Here is a 25,746-nt window from a genome sequence, read left to right as displayed (position 1 = left end):
TTAACTTGTTTGTCATCGGCTATCGATAACAGTGATTTTACGCCTCTTTCAGCCTGTAAGAGGCCTTCCAGTTGGTATTTAAATAGAATAAAAGAGTAAAGTACATGCAGGTGCATGAGAAGAAAAAAAAAGAAAGTTTAAGAATTCAACATTTAAATCAATAGACACGGTTTAGTTCTCTGCTTATAGTAGTTATTCGTATTGTATGATTTAGTCGTTTAGAACCTTTGGCGACCCCACAGTTACAATGTCTATCTCACATACGATATGAAAAGTGGGCGAACGTTCACAACTAATCTGACCCAGTCAATTGTTAACCCTAAACGTGCCAAGAAATGGTCTTTTCCACGCTGTTATGAAAATTATTCTATTTTCACGACAGACCCACGTTTTCATAAGATATAAGTGGGGCTTGAATTCAAACAGTTGGTATGCCAATAATATGGTTGCCGGTTAAGGCCATTTCGCGTTTTTGAGTTTTTGCCCTTCATATTCTGTAGGGCGAAAACGCGAAATAGCGAAGTCGAAAACGCGTAGTCGAAAACAACGCAAAATCGGATTTTTTTTCGCGTTTTCTCTTGATAGATAAACCATGTTCATACCAAAAAAGATCATATTTCACCATTATGAATATTGAATATCAAATCTTTGGAAGATGCTCTTTCCGTAGATATACACATGAATAACACACATAGAGCCTTATTTGTTAGAAAGAAAGGTAGAGTGGGTTAAAAATTATATAAGTGTCAAGTTTAAGTTGTTTGCCTAACGGTGCATTGCTACCATAGAATATGAAGGGCGAAACCCCAAGAAACGCGAAAATGCGAAATGGCCTTAACCGGCCACCATACTTTAACCAAATATTAAGTTGTATAGCTTTGAATTCCTAAAAATTAGTGCATAATACGGATAAGGCAGTATGTAACAGCGTTATTCGGTCCGAGTGTATTAAAACCTTGAGTCTTGCTTTATTTTAACTTAAATCAACCATTTAATCGGTACACAATAACACCAACTAACCAATTTATCGACGGAGCACGAATACCGATATAATCATTTTAATCAAAGGCCAATCTAAGTACAATCTGTAGACACCATTTATATAAGTAACTAAAACATTTTATATAGACTATTATTGATAGAGTTTCTATTTTTAGTTTTCATTATAAAGCTTGTCAATATGAAATTGACATCGTGTAAAGAAAACTCGTCATTTTTTCTAATACAAAGAATGTAAATATTGAAGTTTCTTACTTTGACCACTTAACTGATAAATGAATAAACAAATGTTATTAACAAACCTTATCATGAAGTTAATAATATGAAAAACACACACATACTGAAGATATGCCAAAAAAAGGCGATTCATTCTTGTAATAAATTGAGTAAATATTTTTTTTAATGTATAAGCTGATATTTTACACTTAATTATTAAATGTGTCATTCAGTAGCTAAAAGCTAAATTATTTTAGAATAAAAAAACAACATTATCGTGACCTTGTATAATCTGTCTAGTCTACTAAGACCGGAGCCATAAATATTGATGGAGTAAAAATGATCAATTATGAGATATTCTTTCAAATATATTGTCAATTTTAATTAACACTATTAAAGTAGAAAAAGAATCCAATCGATATATTAGTGCATGAGTTTAGTAAATTAGTTATACGTTGAAAGAAGGGATGTTTAAGTGATGTGAAATTAAGTACACGAGGCTTAATTCTTAAAAAATGCATGTATACAATTACAAAGCATTCAAAATGTATTGTGTTTGAATGGTGTAAGATGCATCTACTTTTGTTGATATATACATACGCTGCAGTGTTATATATAATACTTAAGAAATAATTATCGCATTGCACTGTGACCGACGCGGTAGACCACTGGACCACCTAGGCTCTCTATATACATATAACTTTCCAGAAAATCGCAATAATCAGAAATTTGCAGTTTTGTTCCTTCTTCAAAAACAGCAATATTAAATGCACGCAATAATTTCTTAATTAACTGTATTCCTAATCTAGTTGAGAAGGAAACATTGACGATTTGAAAATAATATTTACTCTCTTGTTGCCAGTTTATAGATCTTTTTTATTATTATTCACTTTAAACGTCCAATGGCAAGTATTTCATAAATTCACTGAACGTGTAACTAATCAATGTTATAGGATAGCATGAACACAAAATTATCTGAATTCATTACAAATCTTCCAAGTATATATTTCTTTAAAAAAAAATAGGTGTCTTTTTCTTATAATTGTTGTTTTATTGATATCAAATTAGAGTATACCCTACAACATCTTTTATTCATATGTGATAGCCAACTATAATGGGTTTTTTTAAATTTATTTATCGAAAGGTTAATTTGAAATATTTTAAAATTCAAATTATGTTTTCAAACTTTATGCTCAAATTCAAATGCTAGCCATTGTAAAAAATGTAGAAATATGTCAAATGTAGTTTTGTTTTTAAAAGAAATGGTAGATAGCAAGAAACTTGAAATATAAGCAAAACTGTTATTCTTCCATGAAAAGATGCTAACATGACTATATATGTATTCAATTTTACGGAATACATATTAACAAGGGTTTTGCTCATTGTTAAAGGTTGTACGGTAACCTATAGTTTAAAACTTCATTTTGTATCTGGTGGCGAGATATCTCATTGGCAATCATACCACACTTTCCTGTTTTGTTTATCCAACTTGACGTGCAACACCAGTTTTACATTATGTATATATATATATATATATATATAAACAGGAAAGTGTGGTATGATTGCCAATGAGATATCTCGCCACCAGATACAAAATGAAGTTTTAAACTATAGGTTACCGTACAACCTTTAACAATGAGCAAAACCCTTGTTAATATGTATTCCGTAAAATTGAATAAAATATGAATTTAATTTTCATTAAGTATAATCAATACTACAGAATGAAATGGGGTAGATATTTGAGCTTGAATTAAGAATGTTACCTTGAATAGTCATGATAGTGTATGTTTGTATTCCTTACAGCCCATTACTTATAATATAGTATATGTGTCCTTTTGTTTTGTTTTGTTTACATTACATTAGCATTTTAAATCGTCTTAATCAAAATAGTGATATATTCATTTCTGATAATGTTGTAAATACACACATCAGAATGTTTTCTTTTTGGATTTACTAATAAATCTTTTATTTGGGGGAAAAATATCGACCTACAAGCAACGACATGATAAAAACAAGTGTCGACTGTTAATTTGACGGATGGTAAGATTATTTTTGTACACCACATGACACATTAATTTCTCTATGTTTTACTCATTATATGGACAATATTACATGCGACTTTTTATTATCTATTTTCCTGTTGCTACCTAATGGTCAGCCATACATATTTATATGTTTAAATTAAGTGAATACTGAAGAATATATTTGAATTAATGGAGTATTAACAAACTGGCGTCATGTTTTCTGGGATTTATTTTCACTGAAGGTAGGTCTTAACTTTTAGCAAGTCTATCGTTGACCCAAAAAGGAGTAAGTCTTCGTGGTAGGGTGTAACGCTCTCTTTGTAATAATAAAATATAGGGGAAATGTTATTTGGCATACATTTGTCTCTTTGGACCAATATTTTCATCTGTGTTTTTACCCTTGGAACAAAACATTTCGTTACCTTTAAGTGTTTTAATGATATTTGAAGGACATAACTTGTTTACTGCAAAGAACGAATATCAAGTCACGATTATCACTATATATGGAATTCTTATCATGATAAAACGATACAGTATAAAAGCAAATCTTATCGAAACCTATAATATGATGATAATATTGATGTCGATTTTCGAGAACACTAATAGAATACAAAATATTACAACTTGAAATAGAAAAAAGGGAGGGATATGCCACGTTCAATCTTTCAAGTCTGTTTGTCTGTTCTTAAGATTTAAATTATTAAATGCATACAATATGTTGATATCAGATTGGGTAACAGTTTTAGGAAATAAGGACATTTGTTAAAAAGTTTAAAATAAAAATAAAAAAGAGATTTATACCGTCACATTTCCATTATTCCTGTCAGATGTCACTTGCGTTGGTGCCGAGATGAATTTCTGTCAACCACTTGCATAACACTTGCTTTAAGACTGAACAAAAAAGTATGAACATTGGGGAAAGAAATTGTTCATTCCTCCAGTCATCTGGTACGTACTAAGAGGTTAAATTAACTAGGACACTAAAAACTATATCAATGATAACATATTTAAAAACTCAAAATACTTGTCAAAATTTTTATTAATAGTCTGTCATTGTGACCAAATACATGTCATATTTTATATGATTTACTTGAATATGTGCATAGAATTTGAGGGTCATAACCTTTTAAAAAATCACTGACTTGTAAATTCTTAATGCATGTACATGGTGTACATATGTCCTGCATGTGTTGGTATATTGTATACAGCAAGTAGAAAAGGCTTGAATTTAACATGCTAACATCAAATGTTGTCAAGAACAGAACTACACGTTTTCTACTAATGTTAGTAATATATCATATATATATATTTAGTTTAAACATATTTTATTTGCTCAAAGCGAAAAAGGATCAGACACAAGTAAAACATACTTATAAAGTCTTCTCCACAATACAATATATATAACAATACAAATTGAACGTGAGCATACATCATATAATATAAACAACATAAATATAACTTATCTATACTGAAAAAAGTAGAGGGAATGAGGAAAGAACGACAGAGATTAGGTTGATGATGATAATGATGATGATGTGTGTTTTACCTATGTTGATACTATACTACGAGGAATCGTTTTGATCTCTTTATAAAATTGAATACTTGTTTAACAATTTGCACATTTTGATCATAGGAAAGAGTGTCTCTTCCAAAAACCAGTAGTGTTAAGTCCAAATCGCAGCCTTCGGGAAGCCAGCTGAGACCATTAAACAGAATAGCCCTTTCATTTAGATAGAAAGGACAATCAAAGAAAAAATGGTGCATGTCCTCAATATCTAAACCACATTTACATGTTGGATCAGATATAATGTTAGCTCTAAACAAGTCACAATTCAAGAACGATGCCGAACATCTAAATTGGGTTAATATTATGTTCAATTTTCTTGGACCATATAAATAATGTTTTAAGTTAGATTGATTCTCATTTCGAATGTCGTAGTTTTTTAGTTCTACTTTGAATTTTGGTAACGAGTCTACATTTCGAACTGCTATGTTCAAATTATTCCAAAGTTTAATTGTTGATGGGATAAAGGATTGGGAAGTTAGAGTCAGCCTGCAAAATGGTAAAATGATATCTTGTCCATTTCGCAAGGGATATTGTGTTGTACTTTGAATTTTAGGGGGCACAAGGTTACATAAATATTCAGGGGCATTATTATTCTGAATTTTATAAAATAATTGTAGTTTTCTTCTTTTTCTTCGTTCCTCTAAAGTTTCCCAACCAACCTCTTTTAAGACAGTCTCAGAGTGTGTGTAAACAGGCAAACCTGTTACAATTCGTGCAGCTTCAAGTTGTAGCTGTTCTAGTTTAATTGAATAACCTTTTCCACAATTGTCCCATACTTCAGTTGCATATTCAAAAATTGGTCTAATAAATACTAGATATAATTTTTCCAAATTTTGTCGGCTAAGTTGATATTTGAGTTTTCGCAGTATATTCAGATGTTTTTTAACACTATTTAATATATTTTCAACATGGTTGTTCCATTTTGCGTCACTTCTAAATGTAACCCCTAGATGCTTATGAGATCGTACAATTGGTATTTCTTTGTTGTTCATAGTAAAATTAAGGTTTTGTATCTCATTATTTGAAAACATCATAATTTCTGTTTTTTCAGGATTGAAAGACATAAGCCACTTTCTTGACCATTCATCCAGCTGTCTCAGGTCACGACTAACAACTGACTGTATAAGTTCCTCGTCATGACCCGAGTAACTGAATGAAGTGTCATCTGCAAATAGTCTGCATAAAGAAGTTAACTGTTCAGCAATATCGTTAATATATATGATAAACAATAAAGGACCAAGAACGGATCCTTGGGGTACACCAGCTGAAACATTGCAAAAAGTAGAGGATGATTCATTAATGATAACCTTTTGTTTTCTTTGATATAGGTAGCTAGTGAACCAATTTAAAAGATTTCCCTCAATGCCATATGCTTTCATTTTATGTAGTAAGCCAATATGCCAAACTTTGTCAAAGGCCTTCGAAAAATCACAAAAAACAAAACAGCAAATTTCTTTTGTTTCTAGTGCATTTAAAATACAATCATAGATTTCTATTAATTGATGCACTGTTGAATGTTTAGGCAAAAAACCTGATTGGTATTCATAAATTAGTTTGTTATTAAATAGATGATTATATACATGTTTAAACACAACTCGTTCCATAACTTTCCCCACGCAGCTAATTAAAGATATTGGTCTGTAATTAGATGGCAAAGAAGAGTCCCCCTTTTTGAAAATAGCTATTACATTTGCAATTTTCCAGCTGGTTGGATATATACATTGACTAAGGGACTTATTGAATATAATTTGAAGAGGTATTGCAACTTTATCTGGACAAATCTTGAGCATCCTGTGGCTAATCACATCTGGTCCCGAGGCTTTATTTGGATCAAGAATATTAATCATATCTATAATTTCTTGAATAGTGACATGTATGTCACAAATTTTATTGTTAGATTTAGTTTCAAATTGTGGTAAGTTGATATTTTCTTCATTTAATTTGGAGATTAAATTAAAATACTTGTTCAAAAGCTCACATTTTTCTTCATCTTTATATGCTATTTCGTCTATTTTTTCGGTATTTATAATATTTTGGAGTGGGGGGATGTTATTTGATCCATTGTTAGATTTGATTAACATTTTCATAATTTTCCAATAAGTTTTTGTATTCGATACATTATTTAGAATGATGTGGTCTAAATTACTTTCAAATTTTTCTTTAGCAACTTTTTTCATATTATTGACCCTATTTCTCTGTCGCTTGTACTTCAAAATATCAGATTGTTTTTTAGATTTAAAAGCCTTTTTTCGTAATCGATCTCTAATCCGTATTTCTCTCCTAAGCTCGCTATTGAACCATGGTTTGTCGTTTTTTCGTATAGTTACTTGTTTAGTAGGTATGCACTCCCTTGCAATGTTCAGAAAAGTTACAGTAAATATTTCACATAATTCATTAACATCCTTGTCATCGGGAAGAAGTGCATACCAATCTGTTTCATTCATTTTTTTCAAAAATTTTTCTTTATCCATTTTATCATATATCCACACTTCTCTTTTAAAAGTACGTGACATTGATGAGGGACACTCAAGAAATATTACTGCTGCATTGTGATCACTAATATTTGAGGGAATATCTAAAACATCTGATAGATAATATGACATACAGTCACTTATTATTATGGGATCTAAGAGTGTACTACTTTTATCAGTAACTCTTGTTGCTTTATCAATTACATTTCTTAGATTGAACAAGTCCATAGTGTCAATAAGTTTATTATTATTGACATTAAAGAGATCAGAATTTAGATCACCAGTAATCACTATATTTTCGTTAAATTGAAAGGCAGTTTCTATTGCATGATTTAATCGTGCCCAGAAGTCAGTGTCCGCATTCGGTGGACGATATGAGTGACAAAGAAGGAAGTTTTGACCTTTGGCTCGTATTTCAACCCAAAGTGTTTCATCAAATGGATTTTCTAGTTCGCTTTTTCGGACGATACCGATATCATCTTTCACATATATCATTAATCCACCACCAAAGTTGTTTCGATCTTTCCTTATAATGTTATTGAAGGAATCTAGTTTTAATTGATCTTCAGATACACTAGGATCTAAATGTGTTTCTGTTACAGCCAGGACATCAAATTCGTCAGTGAAATTATTTAAGAATTCTAATTTGTTTCTAATACTACGAATATTTAAATTACATATTGATATGGATTTATCGATTTCACTAGATCTGACACTAGAGGGTGTACTCGATATGTTATTTTCATCTGGACCAGGGTTTGGTTCAATATTTCCGACAAGAAGAATAAAATGAAGCACAAACAACAGAAAGATAATGTCAATCTTGGGATTTATAGACTGTATACAAGCTAGTGAAAAAACATAGAAGGAGCAATGTAAGTTAATTTTTAGTATTTCTAAATAAGTATAATAGTTATAATTAATATAAGTACTACTTTTCCTCTTGCTACATGTACAATGAAATAAGCCAATGGCTGCCCTGTAATCCTCAATGCTGACTCCCATATTGTTTAGGGGGTACAGAAATTAAGTATAACGACAGCCAACGGCATTTTTCACATGGTAACTTGCACACATCATCATCAGAAAAAATGGAGAAGGTAAATATAAAACAAGAAAAATAAAAAATAAAGGTGACGGAAAAACAAACGGTTATCAGAAGGATACCTGGAGTCATATTGGATGATAAAATGGGATTTTTCTTAACTTTTACTATTTTTATAAATCAGTGTGAACCGTGATCTAGCCACTATATTTGAAAGACGAATTGTATGAGCTATAAGGTCCAAACATAGAGTTAGTTTAAAGACGAATACCTACCAATATAGTAATAGTATTAAACACTTCATATACTTGCAACTTGAGTATACAGTTTTACATGATATGTATACATATATATATAAATCAAATATAAATATTATGTACAATTGTGTGTGAATACAATACTATTTTGTAAAGAATTTAATCAGTATCTCCTGTTTTTCCCCCCCAATAGTGTTTAATTAAAACAAAAAGATACCCTTTTTTACAAACAAAATTATATACACGGAGAATATATTTGTACATTTACATGTATTCAATTATTTCTTACTATAATATTTTGTTGGTGCGTGTTTGTGTTAGGCAAGGGCGGTCTGTTTGACTTTTATTATATTTTTGAAAACTTCTTTTGATCGAAATCGACATTTTTCGTTAATAGATTTATTTAAATACAAGCTATAAAAAATGTACAATTAAGCTGATATGATTATAAGCAAAGTTGCCGAAAGAAGAACAGAACATGTGTACGTTCACTATAGAATGCCACATTTACACTGCTTTTTGTTTTTATTTTGAGTGATCGAGAGATGGTAATTTTATCAACTGTTGAAAAGATCTTACGATATGTACGAACATTCTACTACTTAGCCAACTTTATATAGTTGACATGATGTGGAAAGAGAAAAAAAAAATATTTTGGGGATTTTTTTTTTTTTTATTGAATTACAGACTTTGGTTGTATTTTGGCTATCAGAACAACTAGAAGAAAATCAGCTATACCGTTATAAAGTGTAACTAAATTAACCGTTATCAGAGCATATATAACAGGGAGGAAAACAGAACAAAACAGAACAAAATGAACTCAACATGAAAATAATTAAATCAAACATAAAAAAAAAAAAAAAAAAAAAAAAATAACACACAAAAAACCCACATATAACAAACAAACAATGTCTATAGGTTATGAAGTATTGGTAAACATTTTTTAAACTTTTGTTGATAAGATAACAACTTTTAAAGCTAGAATAAATCAGTTTTTGTAACTGTCTCCAATCAATCATGATCTTCTGATTGCTGGTTTGCACTGTCTGGCTGATTGACAGGATGATTGTCAGGATGATTGCCATAAGCAGCAGGCCTTTTAAATGGAGGTCTAAGATCACCAACGTCCTGCCAATTCTGTATAATTAGTTTTCTACTGCTTTCAGATTTTTTAGCGAATATTCGACCGTCGGCAGTCCAGTAAGCACTGATTTGATTTTTAGTTTTCATATCGGCCAGGCTTTTTACTAGTTCTGTTCTATATTGTGATAGGTTTTCGGTTATAAAAATACCATTTGTGTCACCCTTTAGTTCCTTTTTATTGCTGTACACCAAATGTTTCATTCTATATGATATGAACCTGACTATAACTTGGGACCTGCCTTTTCTTGCCTTGCCTATAACATGTGACCTTCCTATGTCATTCAGGTCTATGTTTATATTTAGCTTGTTCCTGATGATATCCAATACTATCTCATCTGTATTGACAGGGTGTAAGATCTTTCCTTGGTTGTCAATAGGAACTGGAATGTTATGAAAACGAAGACTTGTTCTTCTAGAATATTGTTCCTGACTTTCCACTCTAATTTTGAGGTCAGCAATTTCATCACTCAGACAGTCAAGGTCTTTGCCTTGTTCTTTGATTGTTGTAATATGGTTTGAGGTAGCCTTTTCAAGGTTTGATATTTGTATGAACTGTTTAAGGATGTGTTGCTTGTGAGTTTGTATTACAGTTTCTTGTTCCTTTATTTGTTTTAGTAGTGGTTGTATCTGTATATCAACAAATCTTTTGGCCTCTTGCTCAATTATTGGTGTAAGGGTATCACTGATCTTTTGTGACAATAAAGGTATCATAACGTTAAGAACTTCTGGGCTATTAAGGGCATCAAGTACTTTATCGGCAACTGTTTTCCTAAGTGTTGGAGTTTTTCTTTCGCCTACTCCTCGCAGATCCCCGATTGAGTTACTATGGCGTCTGCGGATTTGACGAGTTGACTGTTTTTGTGTGGCTGGTAGGGAGTCTGGGCTATCAGGATTACCACGTTTATTGCTGCCAGTTATTATGGAAGAGATTGATGGACTTGGCTGTGAGCTAGTCAATATAATGTCGGACTGAGATTGAGACTCAATGTTTACATCAAAGGAGGCATCCATTTTGTGTTCACTCATCTTGACCTATGGCTATTTTAATGTTTTTGTCTAATTTATTGTCAGTTTTATTCAGTTTACGAAGGATCAATCACGATTCGATTGTTTAAGTTGACTATTTAACGATGCATGTGTTCATATCATATACGTTATCCATCATAAAAATCCCATTTTGTTGGTCAAATTTTTTACCCTACCATTCCAGTTAGCGCATGCCCAGTAAATATATATATATATAGTCTAGTCTTCTAAAATCATGAGAACATAACATGTGTGGATGAACTTAAAAATAGAGGTGACACGTAGGTGTATTTTCAAAGACCATATCATACATGGACCAAGTTTTTAAAAAAAAAGAAGAGGGGTGCTACATGGATGTACATTCATGACTTCAGTTTTTTTTTTAACTCATCCCACATTCAATTTTTTAACAATTTTTACCCAGTCCCTATCTTTACACTGTTCTTTTTTTCCTGCAATGTTTAAAATATTAGTTCATTTTCCTTCGGCAGATCTCGCATCACGTTTTACGTGTTCATCAAGGATCATCAAGATTAAATTGAATCTACCTCTTTAAACAATTCTCTACATACTGTAACGTAAAGGTCCTCTAGAAAAATATTTGTATTTCTGTTTATAGAAATATTATTTGAAAACTGGTTTTTTTATAACCATTATCACAATAGCTTGATTATGTAAAGACAAGTGAACTTTGTTCTATATTTATGTTAAATCAGTGATATTTTTTTTATGTCATAAAAATAAATGCAGTATAATAATTAACTATGAAATAGCATGAATTTTTCCGGACTATACTCTAAACTGAAAATGTCCTATATGACTATATCCTGTATAATCACCCACGATTTCCCGCCAGAAGTTTCCGCCTAAGATTTATCTGTCCACCACTCTTAAAGAAAATCTATATATGAAACACTTTCCTATTTTAGTTTTAAACACTGTGAGTTTATTTTATGTAACTATATGCTGGGTAGTTTATTTAATGAATGGCTATTATCTATTTTGAATTTATTGAACCATAAAACTAATTTTTAACTCTTCACATTGAATAATCCATTATGTAAAATGTGAAGAGTCAAAAATTAGTTTTATGGTTCAATAAAATCAAAATAAATTATTGCCATTCATCATAAATAAATTTTTATCAAAAATAAGGCTCAAGGAACATTTTATATTATTTATATTAACAATAACAACGTCAGAGTGGGCGTGTCGCCATCAAAATTGACAACATTGAAAATAAAACTAATAATTTTAACCAATCAGAAGACAGTAAATACACCAAATTTATTTATTAAACTATGACATTACATGGATTTCTTCATGACTAAATATTTAAGTTACGTCTGTTCATTATCGAAATGACTGTTTCTTAAAATTTGTGATCCAGTTGAAGATAACTTTTATAGAAATGACTGCTCCCTATAGACGACTGTGCTAAATAATACTGAAATTACTGTTTATAGACTCGTTTTAAAAGTAATTGAATGACTGATCTTTACTTAAATGACTTTATCTTGGGTGTTGTTAATAAGTTGAACAGCATTAACCCTTGCCGAACTTACTCTTCCTTACAGCCCCCTGCTATTTTACTTTTACATAGTGTGACTTGGATGGAGAGTTGTCTCATTGGCACTCATACCACATCTCCTTATATCTATTTGTACTATGTTACACATATATGTCCTTGAACGGAATTAATTTTTGACACCTGTATGTGTTAAGTTTAATGCAATTGTTCCTTCTAGAACCGCCTGTTGATTTCATTATTTATAGATTCTTTATACATGCACGATCCAACATAGGAATGATATATACCATGTTTCACTCTGAAGATTCACAAAGGTATATGTTCAAAACAAGAGATCACACAAAGTGAAAATATTATAAGGATTATATGAAAAAAATGTCCTTGTGTTTATTGATGTATTTCATCTTATATATAAGTTTTTTTTTATGAATTATATTATCTCATTTAAAAAAATAATAAAATAAGATGTATTCAAAAGACAGATTTTTTTTATGTAATGATAAACAAATAAATGACTGTTTCTGTCACCTAATCATCTATTATTAATTTATTAGGCTAATATTTGGATTTCAGTTTCCACAAGGAAAACAAAGATCTTATTATGTCATGCCTATTGGATATTGGATATGACCTACATGTATGTGTGCTTACATCAGTAACACGACGGGCGTCATATGTAGAGCATGATCTGCTTACTCCTCTGGAGCACCTGACCCCATCTCCGGATTCGTTATTCAATCGTTGGGTTGCTGTCTCGTGAACGTTCACATCACTTCTCTTCTTATTCATAGATTTCAATTTTGACAAGGTGTCAAAGACTATTTCCATAGTTAGAAAGAATCCTATAAGACATACGGAAACTATTTGGTTATGACTGGGGATATTTAATGGGCAGTTACAATTTTCACTTGAGAAACCTACAAAACTAAGTTAAAGTATCCTTTCAATGATCATTTGTGAGCCACACCATATATGTCAGTGTATGATAATGTATCTGCTTCGAACGAATAAGGGAAGGAATCTGATTCAGATTCAGACATCCTTAATATTATCATTATTTTTTTCCAAGGATACATGTAAATAGTATCATTAGTTTTTTTTTTCCAATGATACATTGGAAATAGTATCATTAGTTTTTTTTCCCAAGGATACATTGGAAATAGTATCATTAGTTTTTGTAAGGATGCATTGATTGACATACAGTCAATGATAATAGTTTGTAATGACGTTAATTAAAGCTATTGCCATTTATGTAAATCCAAGTTTTTGTAGGGATGATGGTACATAATAGATGGATGTAAATTTATAATGAACAAGAGAGACGTGCCGATATAAAATATTCCAAATTCTAATTATAAGATCACTGAAACTTCGGACAGGTCAGGATTTAAAACTAGTTGATGTATGAATAACTTTAGACTTACAAAGATCAACAGTATTGTCAATATACAGTTTACAATGTTAGACATAAGCTACTTGTCAAACTATAACTCGTCCCAAGATACTTTAGAACAAGAACAATAACAAAAAACAACATACTAAAGCAAAAAAGAAAAAAAAGAGTGTGAAAATTTTACACAAAAATTAAACAATTGACAGAACAAAATCCATCATGCTTTTATAACAGTAATGTGCAAATATTTTAGGACTGGGTCAAAATCAAATGAAAAGAAGACCAAAATGACAAATGACTTTTACCCTATAAGAAATTAAACTTTCAAAAATAGAAATGTTCATAGATAAATAAACTCATATGTTCAACCTAACACACAGTAAAAGCCTTCCCATAATCTACTGTATATATAGTTGGACTAATGGATCAAGGAAAGATGAATTAGGTGAGATGAGTTTCACTCATTAAAGCATTAATATCCTCATGGAAATGAATTAACATTTTATACACCAAAAACGTCCATCATTTGACTGGTCAGACTTGGTCATTGTAGACACATTGTTTCTCGATATATTTTTATTAATTCACTTGAAATCACAGCACTTAACAGTATAATTCTCCTGTGGCCTCAGACTGCCAATTATTCCTAACGAGAAGTGAATTACAAGTTAGATGTTTTTCGTGTTTCCAGAATACTAAGATAAGAGGAAAGTCTCCTGTGTATTTTGCAACCGTAGGAATCACAATGCGAATGTCTAACTAGAAACTTGGACGAGACTTGGACGACAGTTCCCGGAGTCTTTTTGGTGTTTAGCGTTTGATTTCTGTTGGATGGAGTATTGATCAGGTTCATTCATTTGGCAATCCATTGTGGAACTTTAATTGACGCTTTTTTGATGATTATCTCTACAATATTCTTTTTCCGTCATCATTTCATTTATGATTCCGTTTGAATCATATTTGTTGCTTGAAATCATTTGCACATTTCAAGGTTAATCATCTAGTTTTGTTATTGTTAATTAAAAGGCGATTTTAATTGAATGAGAATAAGTTTGAACATATTGGGAGATGTTTCATGTTTCATAACCCAGAGTCTCTGATTGTGTTGAAAATGATTTTAGCATAGCGTTGTATTGAATACTTGATAAAGAATTAGTAAAATTATAAATGTAATATTAAAAAAAAAAACAAACAGGCGTAACAAATTGATAACGTGAACTAACTTGGCATAACACAAAGTTGATGAAAATGTATTATGAATCATATCCAACTTTAATTTGTAAAGGATGTTATTTTGATTATAATTAAAGATCAAAATATCCGTTTATACGGAACACAAGGATGAAGGGGTGTACACATATGACTATTTGTCTTTTGTCCGGAAATTATACCCACACTGAGACGTCCGTTTTTAACGACGTTATGTCGGAATGTGACCCTCAAAATCATTGCCCACTGTTAGGGAGATTGCAACGTTCTTTTCGCCGCTTTTAAAAGAACTCTTTGAGAGACACAAACTGAACTTTTGCAAGGGAGAATTTCAGCCCTTATCCCTTTCTGTACAACTAGGGTCAGTCCAAATAGTTTCTTCATTCATCCCTGTTGAATTACTTTGAAAATGTTCCAATTGGATTAACTGTTGAATCTATTCTCGTCTTTTAACATCCGTTAAATCAGCAATAAAAACCAGGCTTCAAATTTAATGTGAAACTACCTACTACAGGGCGATGTCAATTGGATGTGGAAACTCAACTTCCAAAGTGTTTAGTTCCAACTTACTAGCTTACCAATTATTTATACATTCTTACGTAATATGATCATCGTTGAATTTTCTTTTCCTCAAAAACTACTTATCAGAGCTTATTGAATTTTTGTATCAAGCTTCACGCTTGCATGTTACACTGTTTGTAGTATTTTCCAATATATCAGTCATCAGCTTCCTGATTACCTAATACTTATAGCATGGTATTGTTTGAGAGCACTAGCTGACAGCTCAGCTTGTTTTTCAAGAGTTGCGAGTTTAAGTTTTTTATATGATCGGTTGAAAAAAATATGATTAAACAGTCGCTGCTGTGTGTAAAAAGGAATTTAATCCAGAAAAGTCCACAGGAGATACTAGTAATACAAAAATTAACGCGGATAAAAAAAACCACAAGACTTTATTAAGCTTGAGATTTTTACATCAGCATCACAAGTCTCTTGATATAGCATTGATTTCTACATGTTTTTTTTTTATTGGGCGCAGTTAAAGTCAAAGTTGAAGCAAGTCAAATGAGTAACATATCTTTGTTTGGCAAACTAAATGAACAACATTAACGGAGTTGGAAGACATCATTACAATTTCAACGGATGGGAAGGTAACGAGCTTGCTGATCCTTTCAATAACTTACAAAATTGACGATTTCCACTGTTGTTATTCAAAAGTGCCAAATTGATTGACAATGGAGACAAATAAAAATTGCGCCAAGAAATGCAACGAGAAACCTATACGATTTCGGACTAAAGATACTATTATAACATTTCTTCTTTAATTCTATCAATATTTGGGTATAAAAATCAACTTTCTAGTCTATGTATCTATATCTAAAAATGCTATTGTTGTTGCCTATGGGACAAACAGTTATATTTTATAATCTATACCCTTTGGCTAGATAACTTTTGTAACTCTTAGTCAGGCTATCAGTTTTTGATAACGAATGTAATTCTAAATATTGTTCCAAATGAATTGCAATATTTTAAGCAGTTTGCCAATCAAGATATACAAACGATTGATGCATTTACATTGGAGGATGATCGCCTTGTTTTAATGAAATGACACAATCTTGGTAATCTGAAATATTTGTAGTAGAAAATCAATAACTAAATATTTCATCTTCTAACTTTTGAAAACTCCAATAAATTATAATCTGAATCATGAAGCAGGTGCGGATCCAACCATTTTTTTTAAAACGATGACCCAATCCAGGATAAAGGGCGGATTCCAACCATATGTCCCGGCCAATTAAATGCATTGATCGTCCCCCAAAAAGGGGGTTCCCGACCCCTGGACCCCCACCTCCCCCTTTTGGATACGCCGATGTGGAGTGTTTATATGAAAAAAATGTATATATATAGAACAGAATAGATTTTATTTTTAAATATAGTAGTTTTATCTTATTACTTAGTTTAGTGCATATATAGATCTATGGATTTTAGTTTGTATAAGGTTTTTAATTTGTATATTAAGCATCTGTAATTCTAGTTTTGACGTATGTAATTTTATTTTTTACAATTGATTATTCCTACAAGGACGTTCAATCGACTTCGGTATGATTTGAACATATTGTCATTATTATATAAAGATGAGTATTACAGCACAGTAATGGATTTATGAAACACCCGAAATAGGCTATAAAGTAGCAGATTGGGAGTGTTGTGTGGGTGAAATACCAGGTTCAATCAAAGTTAACTATTGATGTAATATTAGTCTTTTAAAACGCAATCTAATTGGTCTGTGATCATCTATTCCTGGACTCTTTTTAATGAAGTTTTAATTTGTAATTGTGAAATGCAAAATTCGTCATAAATAACAATGGGAGGATCAATGTCACCCGAATTTATAACTGACCAGGGCCATTTTCAAGAAGTTTCTATTGACTTAATTGACTGCATCATCAAAGTTCTATGTATGTATTTTGAGGTTCTAACAATACTATGACTTTTAATTTAACCTGGGACTATTATACTTATAAATAGTATAATGGTCCCAGAATCAAACACTTTATCAGTTAATTTCTTTTCTGTATCCAATATACCCTTATTTTCCACCCTTATTGCAGTGCCTACCTTTTATATTTGTTACTTTGTTCTCGTTTTAAACATGCATGGAAGATTTGCCACTAGACGTTTCAACAATCAACAATTAATTAAAAAAAAAATCGATATCTTAAGACGGAAGATAGCTTAAATCTGTATTTTTGCCCGACTTTGACGAACTTTGAGTTTTGTCTTTCATAAAAAAACATAATTCTGGTTGAGATAAACATATATTATATATATATGTAGACAGTTCTATCACAGGCAAAAAAAAACCCTAACTGTAAAAATATAACGGTGTACACTGCATGCACAAGGACACATTCTATGCATCCACACACCAAACTGTATAGAATCATTTTCATAACAGCGTGGACAACCGCAATACTTATGTTGGTAATGATACTGAATCATTTACCTGTAACTTGTTTGTCATCGGCTATCGGTGACAGTGATTTAACACTCCTTCAGATGCTGTCAGAGACTTTCTAGTGGGGATTTAAATAGAATAAAAGAGTAAAGTACATGCAGGTGCACGAGAAAAAAAAAGACAGATTTAGTATTCAACATTAAAATCAATACACGCGGTTTAGTTCTCTGCTAGTTATTCGTATTATATGATTTTGTCGTTGAGAACCTTTGGCGACCCCACAGTTTAAATGTCTATCACACATACAATATGAAAAGAGGGCGATTGTTCAACTAATCTGATCCACTAAATTGACAACCTGGGCGCGCCAAGAAATGGTCTTGTCCACACTGTAATGAAAATAATTCTATTGACTTTGAATACCTATTACAGGCTTGTCGTAATTCATTTCAGTTAGAAACGTCCATCGATTCAAAATTTTACTAAACCATGATATGAAATATAAGATATAGAATACAAGATGTAAAATTCAATATCATGATAAGATATAAGTTATGACATATAAAAAACAAAATGTAAAATTCAATATACAAGATATAAGTTATGATATATAATATATAAGTTATGATATATAAAACATAGAATAAGATATAAGATATAAGTTATAAGATATTTTTATAAATATCAAGAGTAAAAACAATAGAAATGTTACTAAATAACACAAATAAACAATACAACGTGTTACATTGATAAAAACAAAAACAACCTTAGTCTGTTTCTTTTTTCAAACACATCACAATATGTCACTCCTCAAATAAGAATAACAAATAGTAGTAATCATTTAGAACAGTGATCAGTAAGAAGAAACGGACACGTATAGCATTGTGGATAACATTTTGGGAAAATAGTATGAAATTCAAAACAGTGTAGCTGTGGCCATTGATTGACACATTAAAATCATTCATTGACTGGGACAATTTAGGTGAACGTTTGTATGTAACGACCAATGCTCACTATGTACTTTTTAAAGACACTTAAACTATGGGGTCACCAAAGGTTCTCAACACCTAAATAAAGTAATTCGAAAAATTAATCAGAAATAACACGATATTTTGATTTATATCAATTATATAAATCAAAACACAAAGGTTATTCCTGATTAATTTTTCGAATTATTTTATAATTAAAGGCGTTAAGAAACCTTTGTTGACCCCACAGTTTAAATGTCTATCGTAGGTACGTCATGAACAGTGGTTGTTACAGACAAACGTTCACGTAAATTGTCCCAGTCAATGGATGATTTTGATGGGTCAATCAATGGCCACAGCTACACTGTTTTGAATTTCATACTAAATGGTTGCTTATATAGGAAATCACTGAAGCGTGAATGGAGCGGGCCCCCTCTTAGGTCAGTCAGTGGGCCCCCACTTATGAAAATTTCTGGATCCGCCACTGAATGGTAATAGGTAAAACTGAAAAAATAAATATAAAATGTGACTTTTTAATGTCAAATTTCAATTAGGATTTGACAACTTTAAGATTTAGACAGCGAGTGTAACAAATACATGGTAAATCGATCCTACCTCTTTGTTATCATATACCTAGACACAAAACAAGATTCCAGGTCAGACACCTCGTCAGTTTCCAATGTCATATCTTCATGTATTTTGTCATTTAGAGAATAAATGGAAGATATTTGTAAAGTTTTGTTTTTATTCACATGTTTTCTCGACTCTGGACAATTCAAAATTTGATAAATTGTATAGACACTTAATTGTTGAAGACTATAAGTTGACCTCCAGACGACTTTTTTTCTTGTCTTTTAGTGCCATTTGGTGGCTGTTTTGTTGACTTATATGCAATATCTCCTTTAATTGCATATAAATGCTATCATTAATGTGAAAGTTATTATATTTCTCTTGAGTTAGTGGAACCACATCGACCTTGTAATTTATAATCGATACATGTATTTCTTTACAGTATGGATTGATTCGTTTATTGTGTATCATTTACATTCAATTTGTATTTTGAAGGAATGAGAACAAGACAATCAGCTTTTTAGACAATGGGCGATTTTATCCATAAAATTTTTGGTGGACAGAAACATGGACATAGTAAACATGACAGTAAATCTGCTGACTCGGAGGGGTATTCAAAACAACAAATAGAGTTCTGTAAGTATAAACAATTTACATTGTTTTTTGTTTGTTTGTAATATGTTTGATCTAAAATATGAATTATTTTCTTACATGCAAATGTTCTACTATGTTAAAATCAGATGTTTCAGGATAAAGTTTGTACTAAAGACCTGTCTAATGGGTTAAAATATGGTACTCTTTACGGTCCATTGTGATACACTTTAAGTCATGGCGTCCGGAATATCATACACTTTAAGTCCCGGTCCAGTGACCGAAACTTTCAGTAATGTTCAAATGGCCTACACTTAAAGTCCTTGTCTAGTATCATTAACTTTTATTCCTGATAAAATGTAATGCACTTTGAGTCATGATCCAATGTAAAGAACTTTGAGTCATGGTCCAATGTAATGCACTTTGAGTCACGGTCCAATGTAAAGCACTTTGAGTCATGGTCCAATGTTATACACTGTCTTTTAGTCCTGATTTGATGTCGAGCAGTTTAAGTACTTGTTCAATGTCATACACTTTTATTCATGGTCCACATACGAATAAGTCATGGTCCAATATTAAACACTTTAAATCATGGTACAATGTCGAACGGTTTTTAGTCCTGGTTTAATGAGTTACAATTTTAGTCATGAACCTATTTCTTTCTCTTTAGTCAAGGCCCTATGTCATTCACATTGATTTTACGTGCAATGTCATACCATTTAGACCTTGTCCGGTATATAGTACTTTACAATCGTATCGTCTGTGAAGTACAGTAACCGACATTAGAATGTAGGACTGTATAATTTCATATTAGCATTTCTAAAAATCCTTTTGCCTGACTTTTAGTAACTGTAAGCATTCTTTGATATACATTATTAGAGTGTATTATAGACATAGTTATATATTGTCTAAGACTGTGTATTGCCATCTAGACGGATTGTTGTCTTATTGGAATAGATCAAACACCAAGTCATATATTCATACTTAATTCCTGACGAAACGTCAAATGATTCTAATGTGTCCTCTAATACTTTAAATCCATGTCAGTGTCTTACACCTTCTGTCTTGGACCATAAGCATACATTACATGTTCCTGCATGACATGCACCTCTTATGTTTTATTACACCTTCTGTCTTGGACCATAATCATACATTACATGTTCCTGCATGACATGCACCTCTTATGTTTTATTACACCTTCTGTCTTGGACCATAATCATACATTACATGTTCCTGCATGACATGCACCTCTTATGTTTTATTACACTTTTATCTTTGTCGCATGTCAGAAACTGTTTAGTCCTACTCCGTGGCTATTAAACTTTAGATTTTGCCCAGCAGCATACTGGTATATATTTTTAAAATACTTTAAGTCCTGTTCCAATGTAATTTAATCACATCATGTTGATGTTATTTTCCTGCACAGTATGTTCTGGTGCAATGGCATTCAATGAAAATTTGAAGAAGAATACAAAACATTACTCTTTTATGTAAGGGTTATATGTCAGTTTTATATGAATGATTAGGGTAAGCCACGGTCTATGGTAATGATATAGCTATACTTTTGAGTTAAGCAAGTAGTTCAGGACTGAAACAGTAGGAACGAACTTCGCTTTGTTCCGTAATGTAAATGAAGATGAAAGAAGGTATCTTCAAATACACGAACTATCTTACTTCGAAAGTTCCACGTTAAAAGAACAAAAACTATGATGAAGACGATAAATATTTTTACTATGTTATAACATTATTTTTTTCAACACTTATGTATCTGACAAATATAGTAAATTTATTTTCAACAAATGAATAAGAATATTTATTCATACAATTAAAAGCCATTTATAGGCATCACGACATCTACATACCAAACCAATGCATTATGATTTTGTAAATCATTTCCATATTGAAATGAAATATCAAATGTTCATATTAATAACAAATCTTGAATCTTTATATACAGTGTCATTTCGGGCCTTTTATAGCTGACTGTGCGATATCGGGTTTGCTCACTGTCGAAGGCCGTACGGTGAACTATAATTGTCTCTGGTGGAGACAATGCTGATTATACCATATTTTTCTGTTTTTTAATCAGTATACCTGTCAGCATTATAATATTCAACGCATTATCACTAAAAAGTCTCCCATGTCATTAACCTTTTACCCTGATCCTATTTATGCTTGAAATAATTACCTCGGAAATGAATGCTTCTTAACATCTACATCTACATTGTACATTGAACTGTCAAACTTTACCAATACTCAAGGCTTCCGGTCGGCGCAAGAAAAAGAGTATTTTTGTAAGATAAACTTAAAACATACAAGCAAGTATAAAGTATGATAGAAAAAAAATAATAAAGGGGATTTGCTTTTCGTTCATCTGACCTGAACCAATCCGGCTTCCGTGGCGGTACCAGGGATATAATTCCGCCGGCACAGTTCCATTCCAACATTTGACTTACTTGGCAAATGACTAGATAGAAAGTGTTAAAAGGTCCCTCTTGAGCCTCAGCTATTGTTGCTGGTAAAGAGTTCCAAACAGTCATTGTTCTTGGGGATAACATGTATTTTTAGCCATTAACAAAAGATAATTTTTCATAAATCTAATATTTATGCTTTCTCAATAAAGAAGAAAGTAGGAAGAAGAGGGAAAAACGAAAATATTCATCTTATATAACACAATGATGAAGCACAACAGAAACCCATCATCAGAAATCAATTTGTAAAACAATCATATAAAAGAAAATCGGACGATGCTGTACGATTTCATCATGTTCATGTTGAGTAATCTCTCCTGTCTGTAATAAGCTTAGAATGCGCTAATGGAGTGCCAATGATATCTAATTTAATATATATACTTATTAGAACTTGTAAAGAATACGACACTTAGTTGAACTCATGTCATACGGTCTCTATTTGTAATCTGATTGAGGAAATTCTTTATACTAAGTAGTCATTAAGAAGAATCCGAGAAAATGCTCTATTTATGATCACTTATGGAAGATATTATGAATATTATTGCTGTTAGAACCTGTTACACACTATTGATCTAATGGTTTATGTAAAAGAGAGAAGCATCGATGCACTGTCTATGCATGCCATTGATGTTTTACTTCAATCTTAAGTACGTTTTCCCTGGTTTCTCTATGTCGACAATAATTGAGTATGCATATCGAAAGGAAATGTTACACACGAGGTTATTGAGTAATGACGCATCACGATCAAAGAAGAACAACTCGAGAAATAAATGAGAAATAAAATAGAAGTTTAGTAGACTTACATGCACTTAATTTTATGTTTACTTAATATTCACGCCCTAGTCTTATATGAACGCTTTAAAACGGCTTTCAAGGTATTATTATTTTAAAAAAAGTAAGGAATAAAAAGATAAATTTCCAAAATTTCAGTGCGAAAAAATATGAATCTAGACAATTTATTGATTGTTTGTTGCTCAGTTTAATACGTACAGTTGACTTCGAGCGAAACAATTATTGAAATATATTCATAAAGGAATGGCAAATATGGCGCAGTTTTTAAAGTTATATAAAACTTCAAATTAATAAAAAAAAAGAGTGAATATGTTTTATATACTTATAAAATGGTTAAATTTATCTTTGAAATGGACCTACCATTCAAAATAACTACGGTAAACACACGTGGTAGCTAGTAATCGACAATGAAAGAGTCAATTTAATTTACCAAACCATGTAACAACTGTTGTGACAAAGTTACTGTGGTATTATTGCTAATGAGATAAATCTTCAAAAGACTGAACCAAATGACAAAGAAATTAACAAATATAAATCACCGTTCGACCTTCAACAATGAGCAAATCAGCATTGTCTGCTTTACAAGGCTTCAGAACGATAAATATAAAACAATTCAAACGACAAAACAAACGGCATGATTAATGTACAAAATGAAGAAACAACAAATATGATATACAACAACAAACGACAACCACTGAATTACAGGATCTCGACTTGGGGCATGTACATACAGAATGTGGCGATGTTAAACAGGTTAGCGGGTGCACAACCATCACCATTACCTGGGACAGTTGTGTAACAGCACACCATATGCACAAACTATTAAAATCATTTGAAAAGACCTTAACTCATCAGATTAAAACTAAATTCAAATCAAGTAACAGAAACAGAAGCACATAATGGACGTACACAATCATATTACTTTTTGACGTTCTCCATGGTTCAGTGTTGATAGTTGTCAATTAAGATATCGAAATCAGGAGCCTGTTGTTCAGTGTTTGTCGTTTGTTGGTGTGGTTCATAGGTGTGGTTCATAGGTGTTTCTGTTGTTTTTTTGTTTTTTTATATATATATATATATTAGACCGTTCGTTTTTGTGTTTTTTTTTTCTCGCTAGTCATTTTGTGGCCCCTTATAGTCTGCTGTTCAGTATGTGCCAAATCTCCCTGTTAAAGGTCGTATATTGACCTGTAATTGTTAACTTTTTATACATTGATTTCGACTTGCATGGAGAGTTGTCTTGTTGACACTCTTGCCACATCTTCTTATTTTTATAGAGGACTTAGTTATAACTGTTAGATCTAAGTACACATTAATACATCGGTTCAATAATTTACTGCACGTAATGATAAGAAACTTGTTTCATATGACTTCAAAAGGAATGCTGTCATCACTTCAGTAAAAACTATATATCAAATTACTTCTATGGGAAAACCTTCATACGGACATTAGCAGAATTTAAACAGATGAATTAGAGTTATGCCTCTTAGATCAACAACCACTTATGATGTCATGTACTGTGAAGTTGCAAAATCTGTGTTTTGTTTTTGTTTAAACATTCGTGGTTCTTATGATTTAATGCGTTGTTCTTAATCAAGCTATGCACAAGTGAAATAATGTAAAATCATGATATATAAGAGATATTAATGATAAAATTGATAATAGCATACCTCGGATATTTTTGTGACTCAATAGTTAGGGTAATGATATACAAATTTACTCTTCTCACTCTTTTTTTAACTAGTTGGTCACCTCCAACACTATTCTTTTGATATCAGACTTTGAAAAAAAAGGAAATCCTAAATGTTGTTTTAAAATTCTGGAAAATTAGTCCTCATTATTGTGGCTAAATTTTTATGTGTTCTTGTCAGTTGTTGGATTGTCCACTCACAATTGTAAAGACATACAAAAATCTCAATTCTATTGACTTCAATACATATTAAACAAAGGGCTGACTGGGGTATACAACTATTGTCATCTATGGATTTCCCTCGTTCGGTAGCAAACCCTTTCCAAAGTCAGGCATTCGTTTTGATGTTGGGGATATAAATACATACGCTGATGTTTAGCTATATAAATACTGAGCCTTGCTAGAACAAAATTTCTTGACACATGTAAGAAGATTGTCTCGATTTCTGCAAATTAGATACTAGTACCAGAGGCGGATTTAGGGGGGGGGGGCAGGGGGCCCGCCCCCCCCTTTTTCAGAAAAATTTTGGTTGGTTATATAGGGAATCACTGAAGCGTGACGGAATCGGGCCCTCCTTAGGCAGTCTGTGGGCCCCCTCTTATGAAAATTTCTAGATCCGCCACTGAGTACCCAATTTCAACAGCTCTTTGGTGTCTTTCTTGATAGCTGTTACCTCGACCCCAATCCAAAGAAAACTTATTTTCATTCGTTTTCTAAATTCCCCTATCCTTCATCTTGGTCGAATTTCCTTGTAGAATTTCCTTTTGTAATAATTATTAATTTGTTCTCGTCCTTAAATGCATGACATATTTGCCGCTTTACGTGCA

The 25,746-nt window shown here is 31.7% G+C and overlaps 2 protein-coding genes across 7 annotated transcripts in view; one reads left to right on the top strand and one right to left on the bottom strand.

Moving 5' to 3' along the window:
* The window catches only part of LOC139495235 (cAMP-dependent protein kinase catalytic subunit alpha), a 93,590-nt gene that overhangs the window by 6,261 nt on the left and 61,583 nt on the right, over positions 1-25,746 (top strand). For 2 of the 6 annotated variants that reach the window (XM_071283545.1, XM_071283522.1), the window contains exons 1-2: positions 3,220-3,255; positions 19,871-20,011. In XM_071283545.1, the coding sequence (XP_071139646.1) occupies positions 19,903-20,011 (109 nt within the window). In that variant the 5' untranslated portion in view covers positions 3,220-3,255; positions 19,871-19,902. Of the gene's footprint in view, positions 1-3,219; positions 3,482-19,870; positions 20,012-25,746 lie in introns of those variants that run through there. The other 4 variants (XM_071283528.1, XM_071283506.1, XM_071283537.1 and 1 more) reach the window with 3 other exon arrangements.
* LOC139490210 (uncharacterized) lies at positions 4,797-8,454 on the bottom strand. The gene is made up of 3 exons (XM_071277091.1): positions 8,445-8,454; positions 6,527-8,125; positions 4,797-6,070 (listed from the first exon to the last, which is right to left on the bottom strand). Exons 1-3 carry the CDS (start codon positions 8,452-8,454, stop codon positions 4,797-4,799), a joined length of 2,883 nt encoding a protein of 960 aa, XP_071133192.1.

Source organism: Mytilus edulis, chromosome 1 (genome assembly GCF_963676685.1).
Source record: "Mytilus edulis chromosome 1, xbMytEdul2.2, whole genome shotgun sequence".
NCBI classification, from domain to species: domain Eukaryota; kingdom Metazoa; phylum Mollusca; class Bivalvia; order Mytilida; family Mytilidae; genus Mytilus; species Mytilus edulis.
Note: the sequence above shows the minus strand (reverse complement) of the source record. Positions and strands in the feature narration are given on the sequence as shown.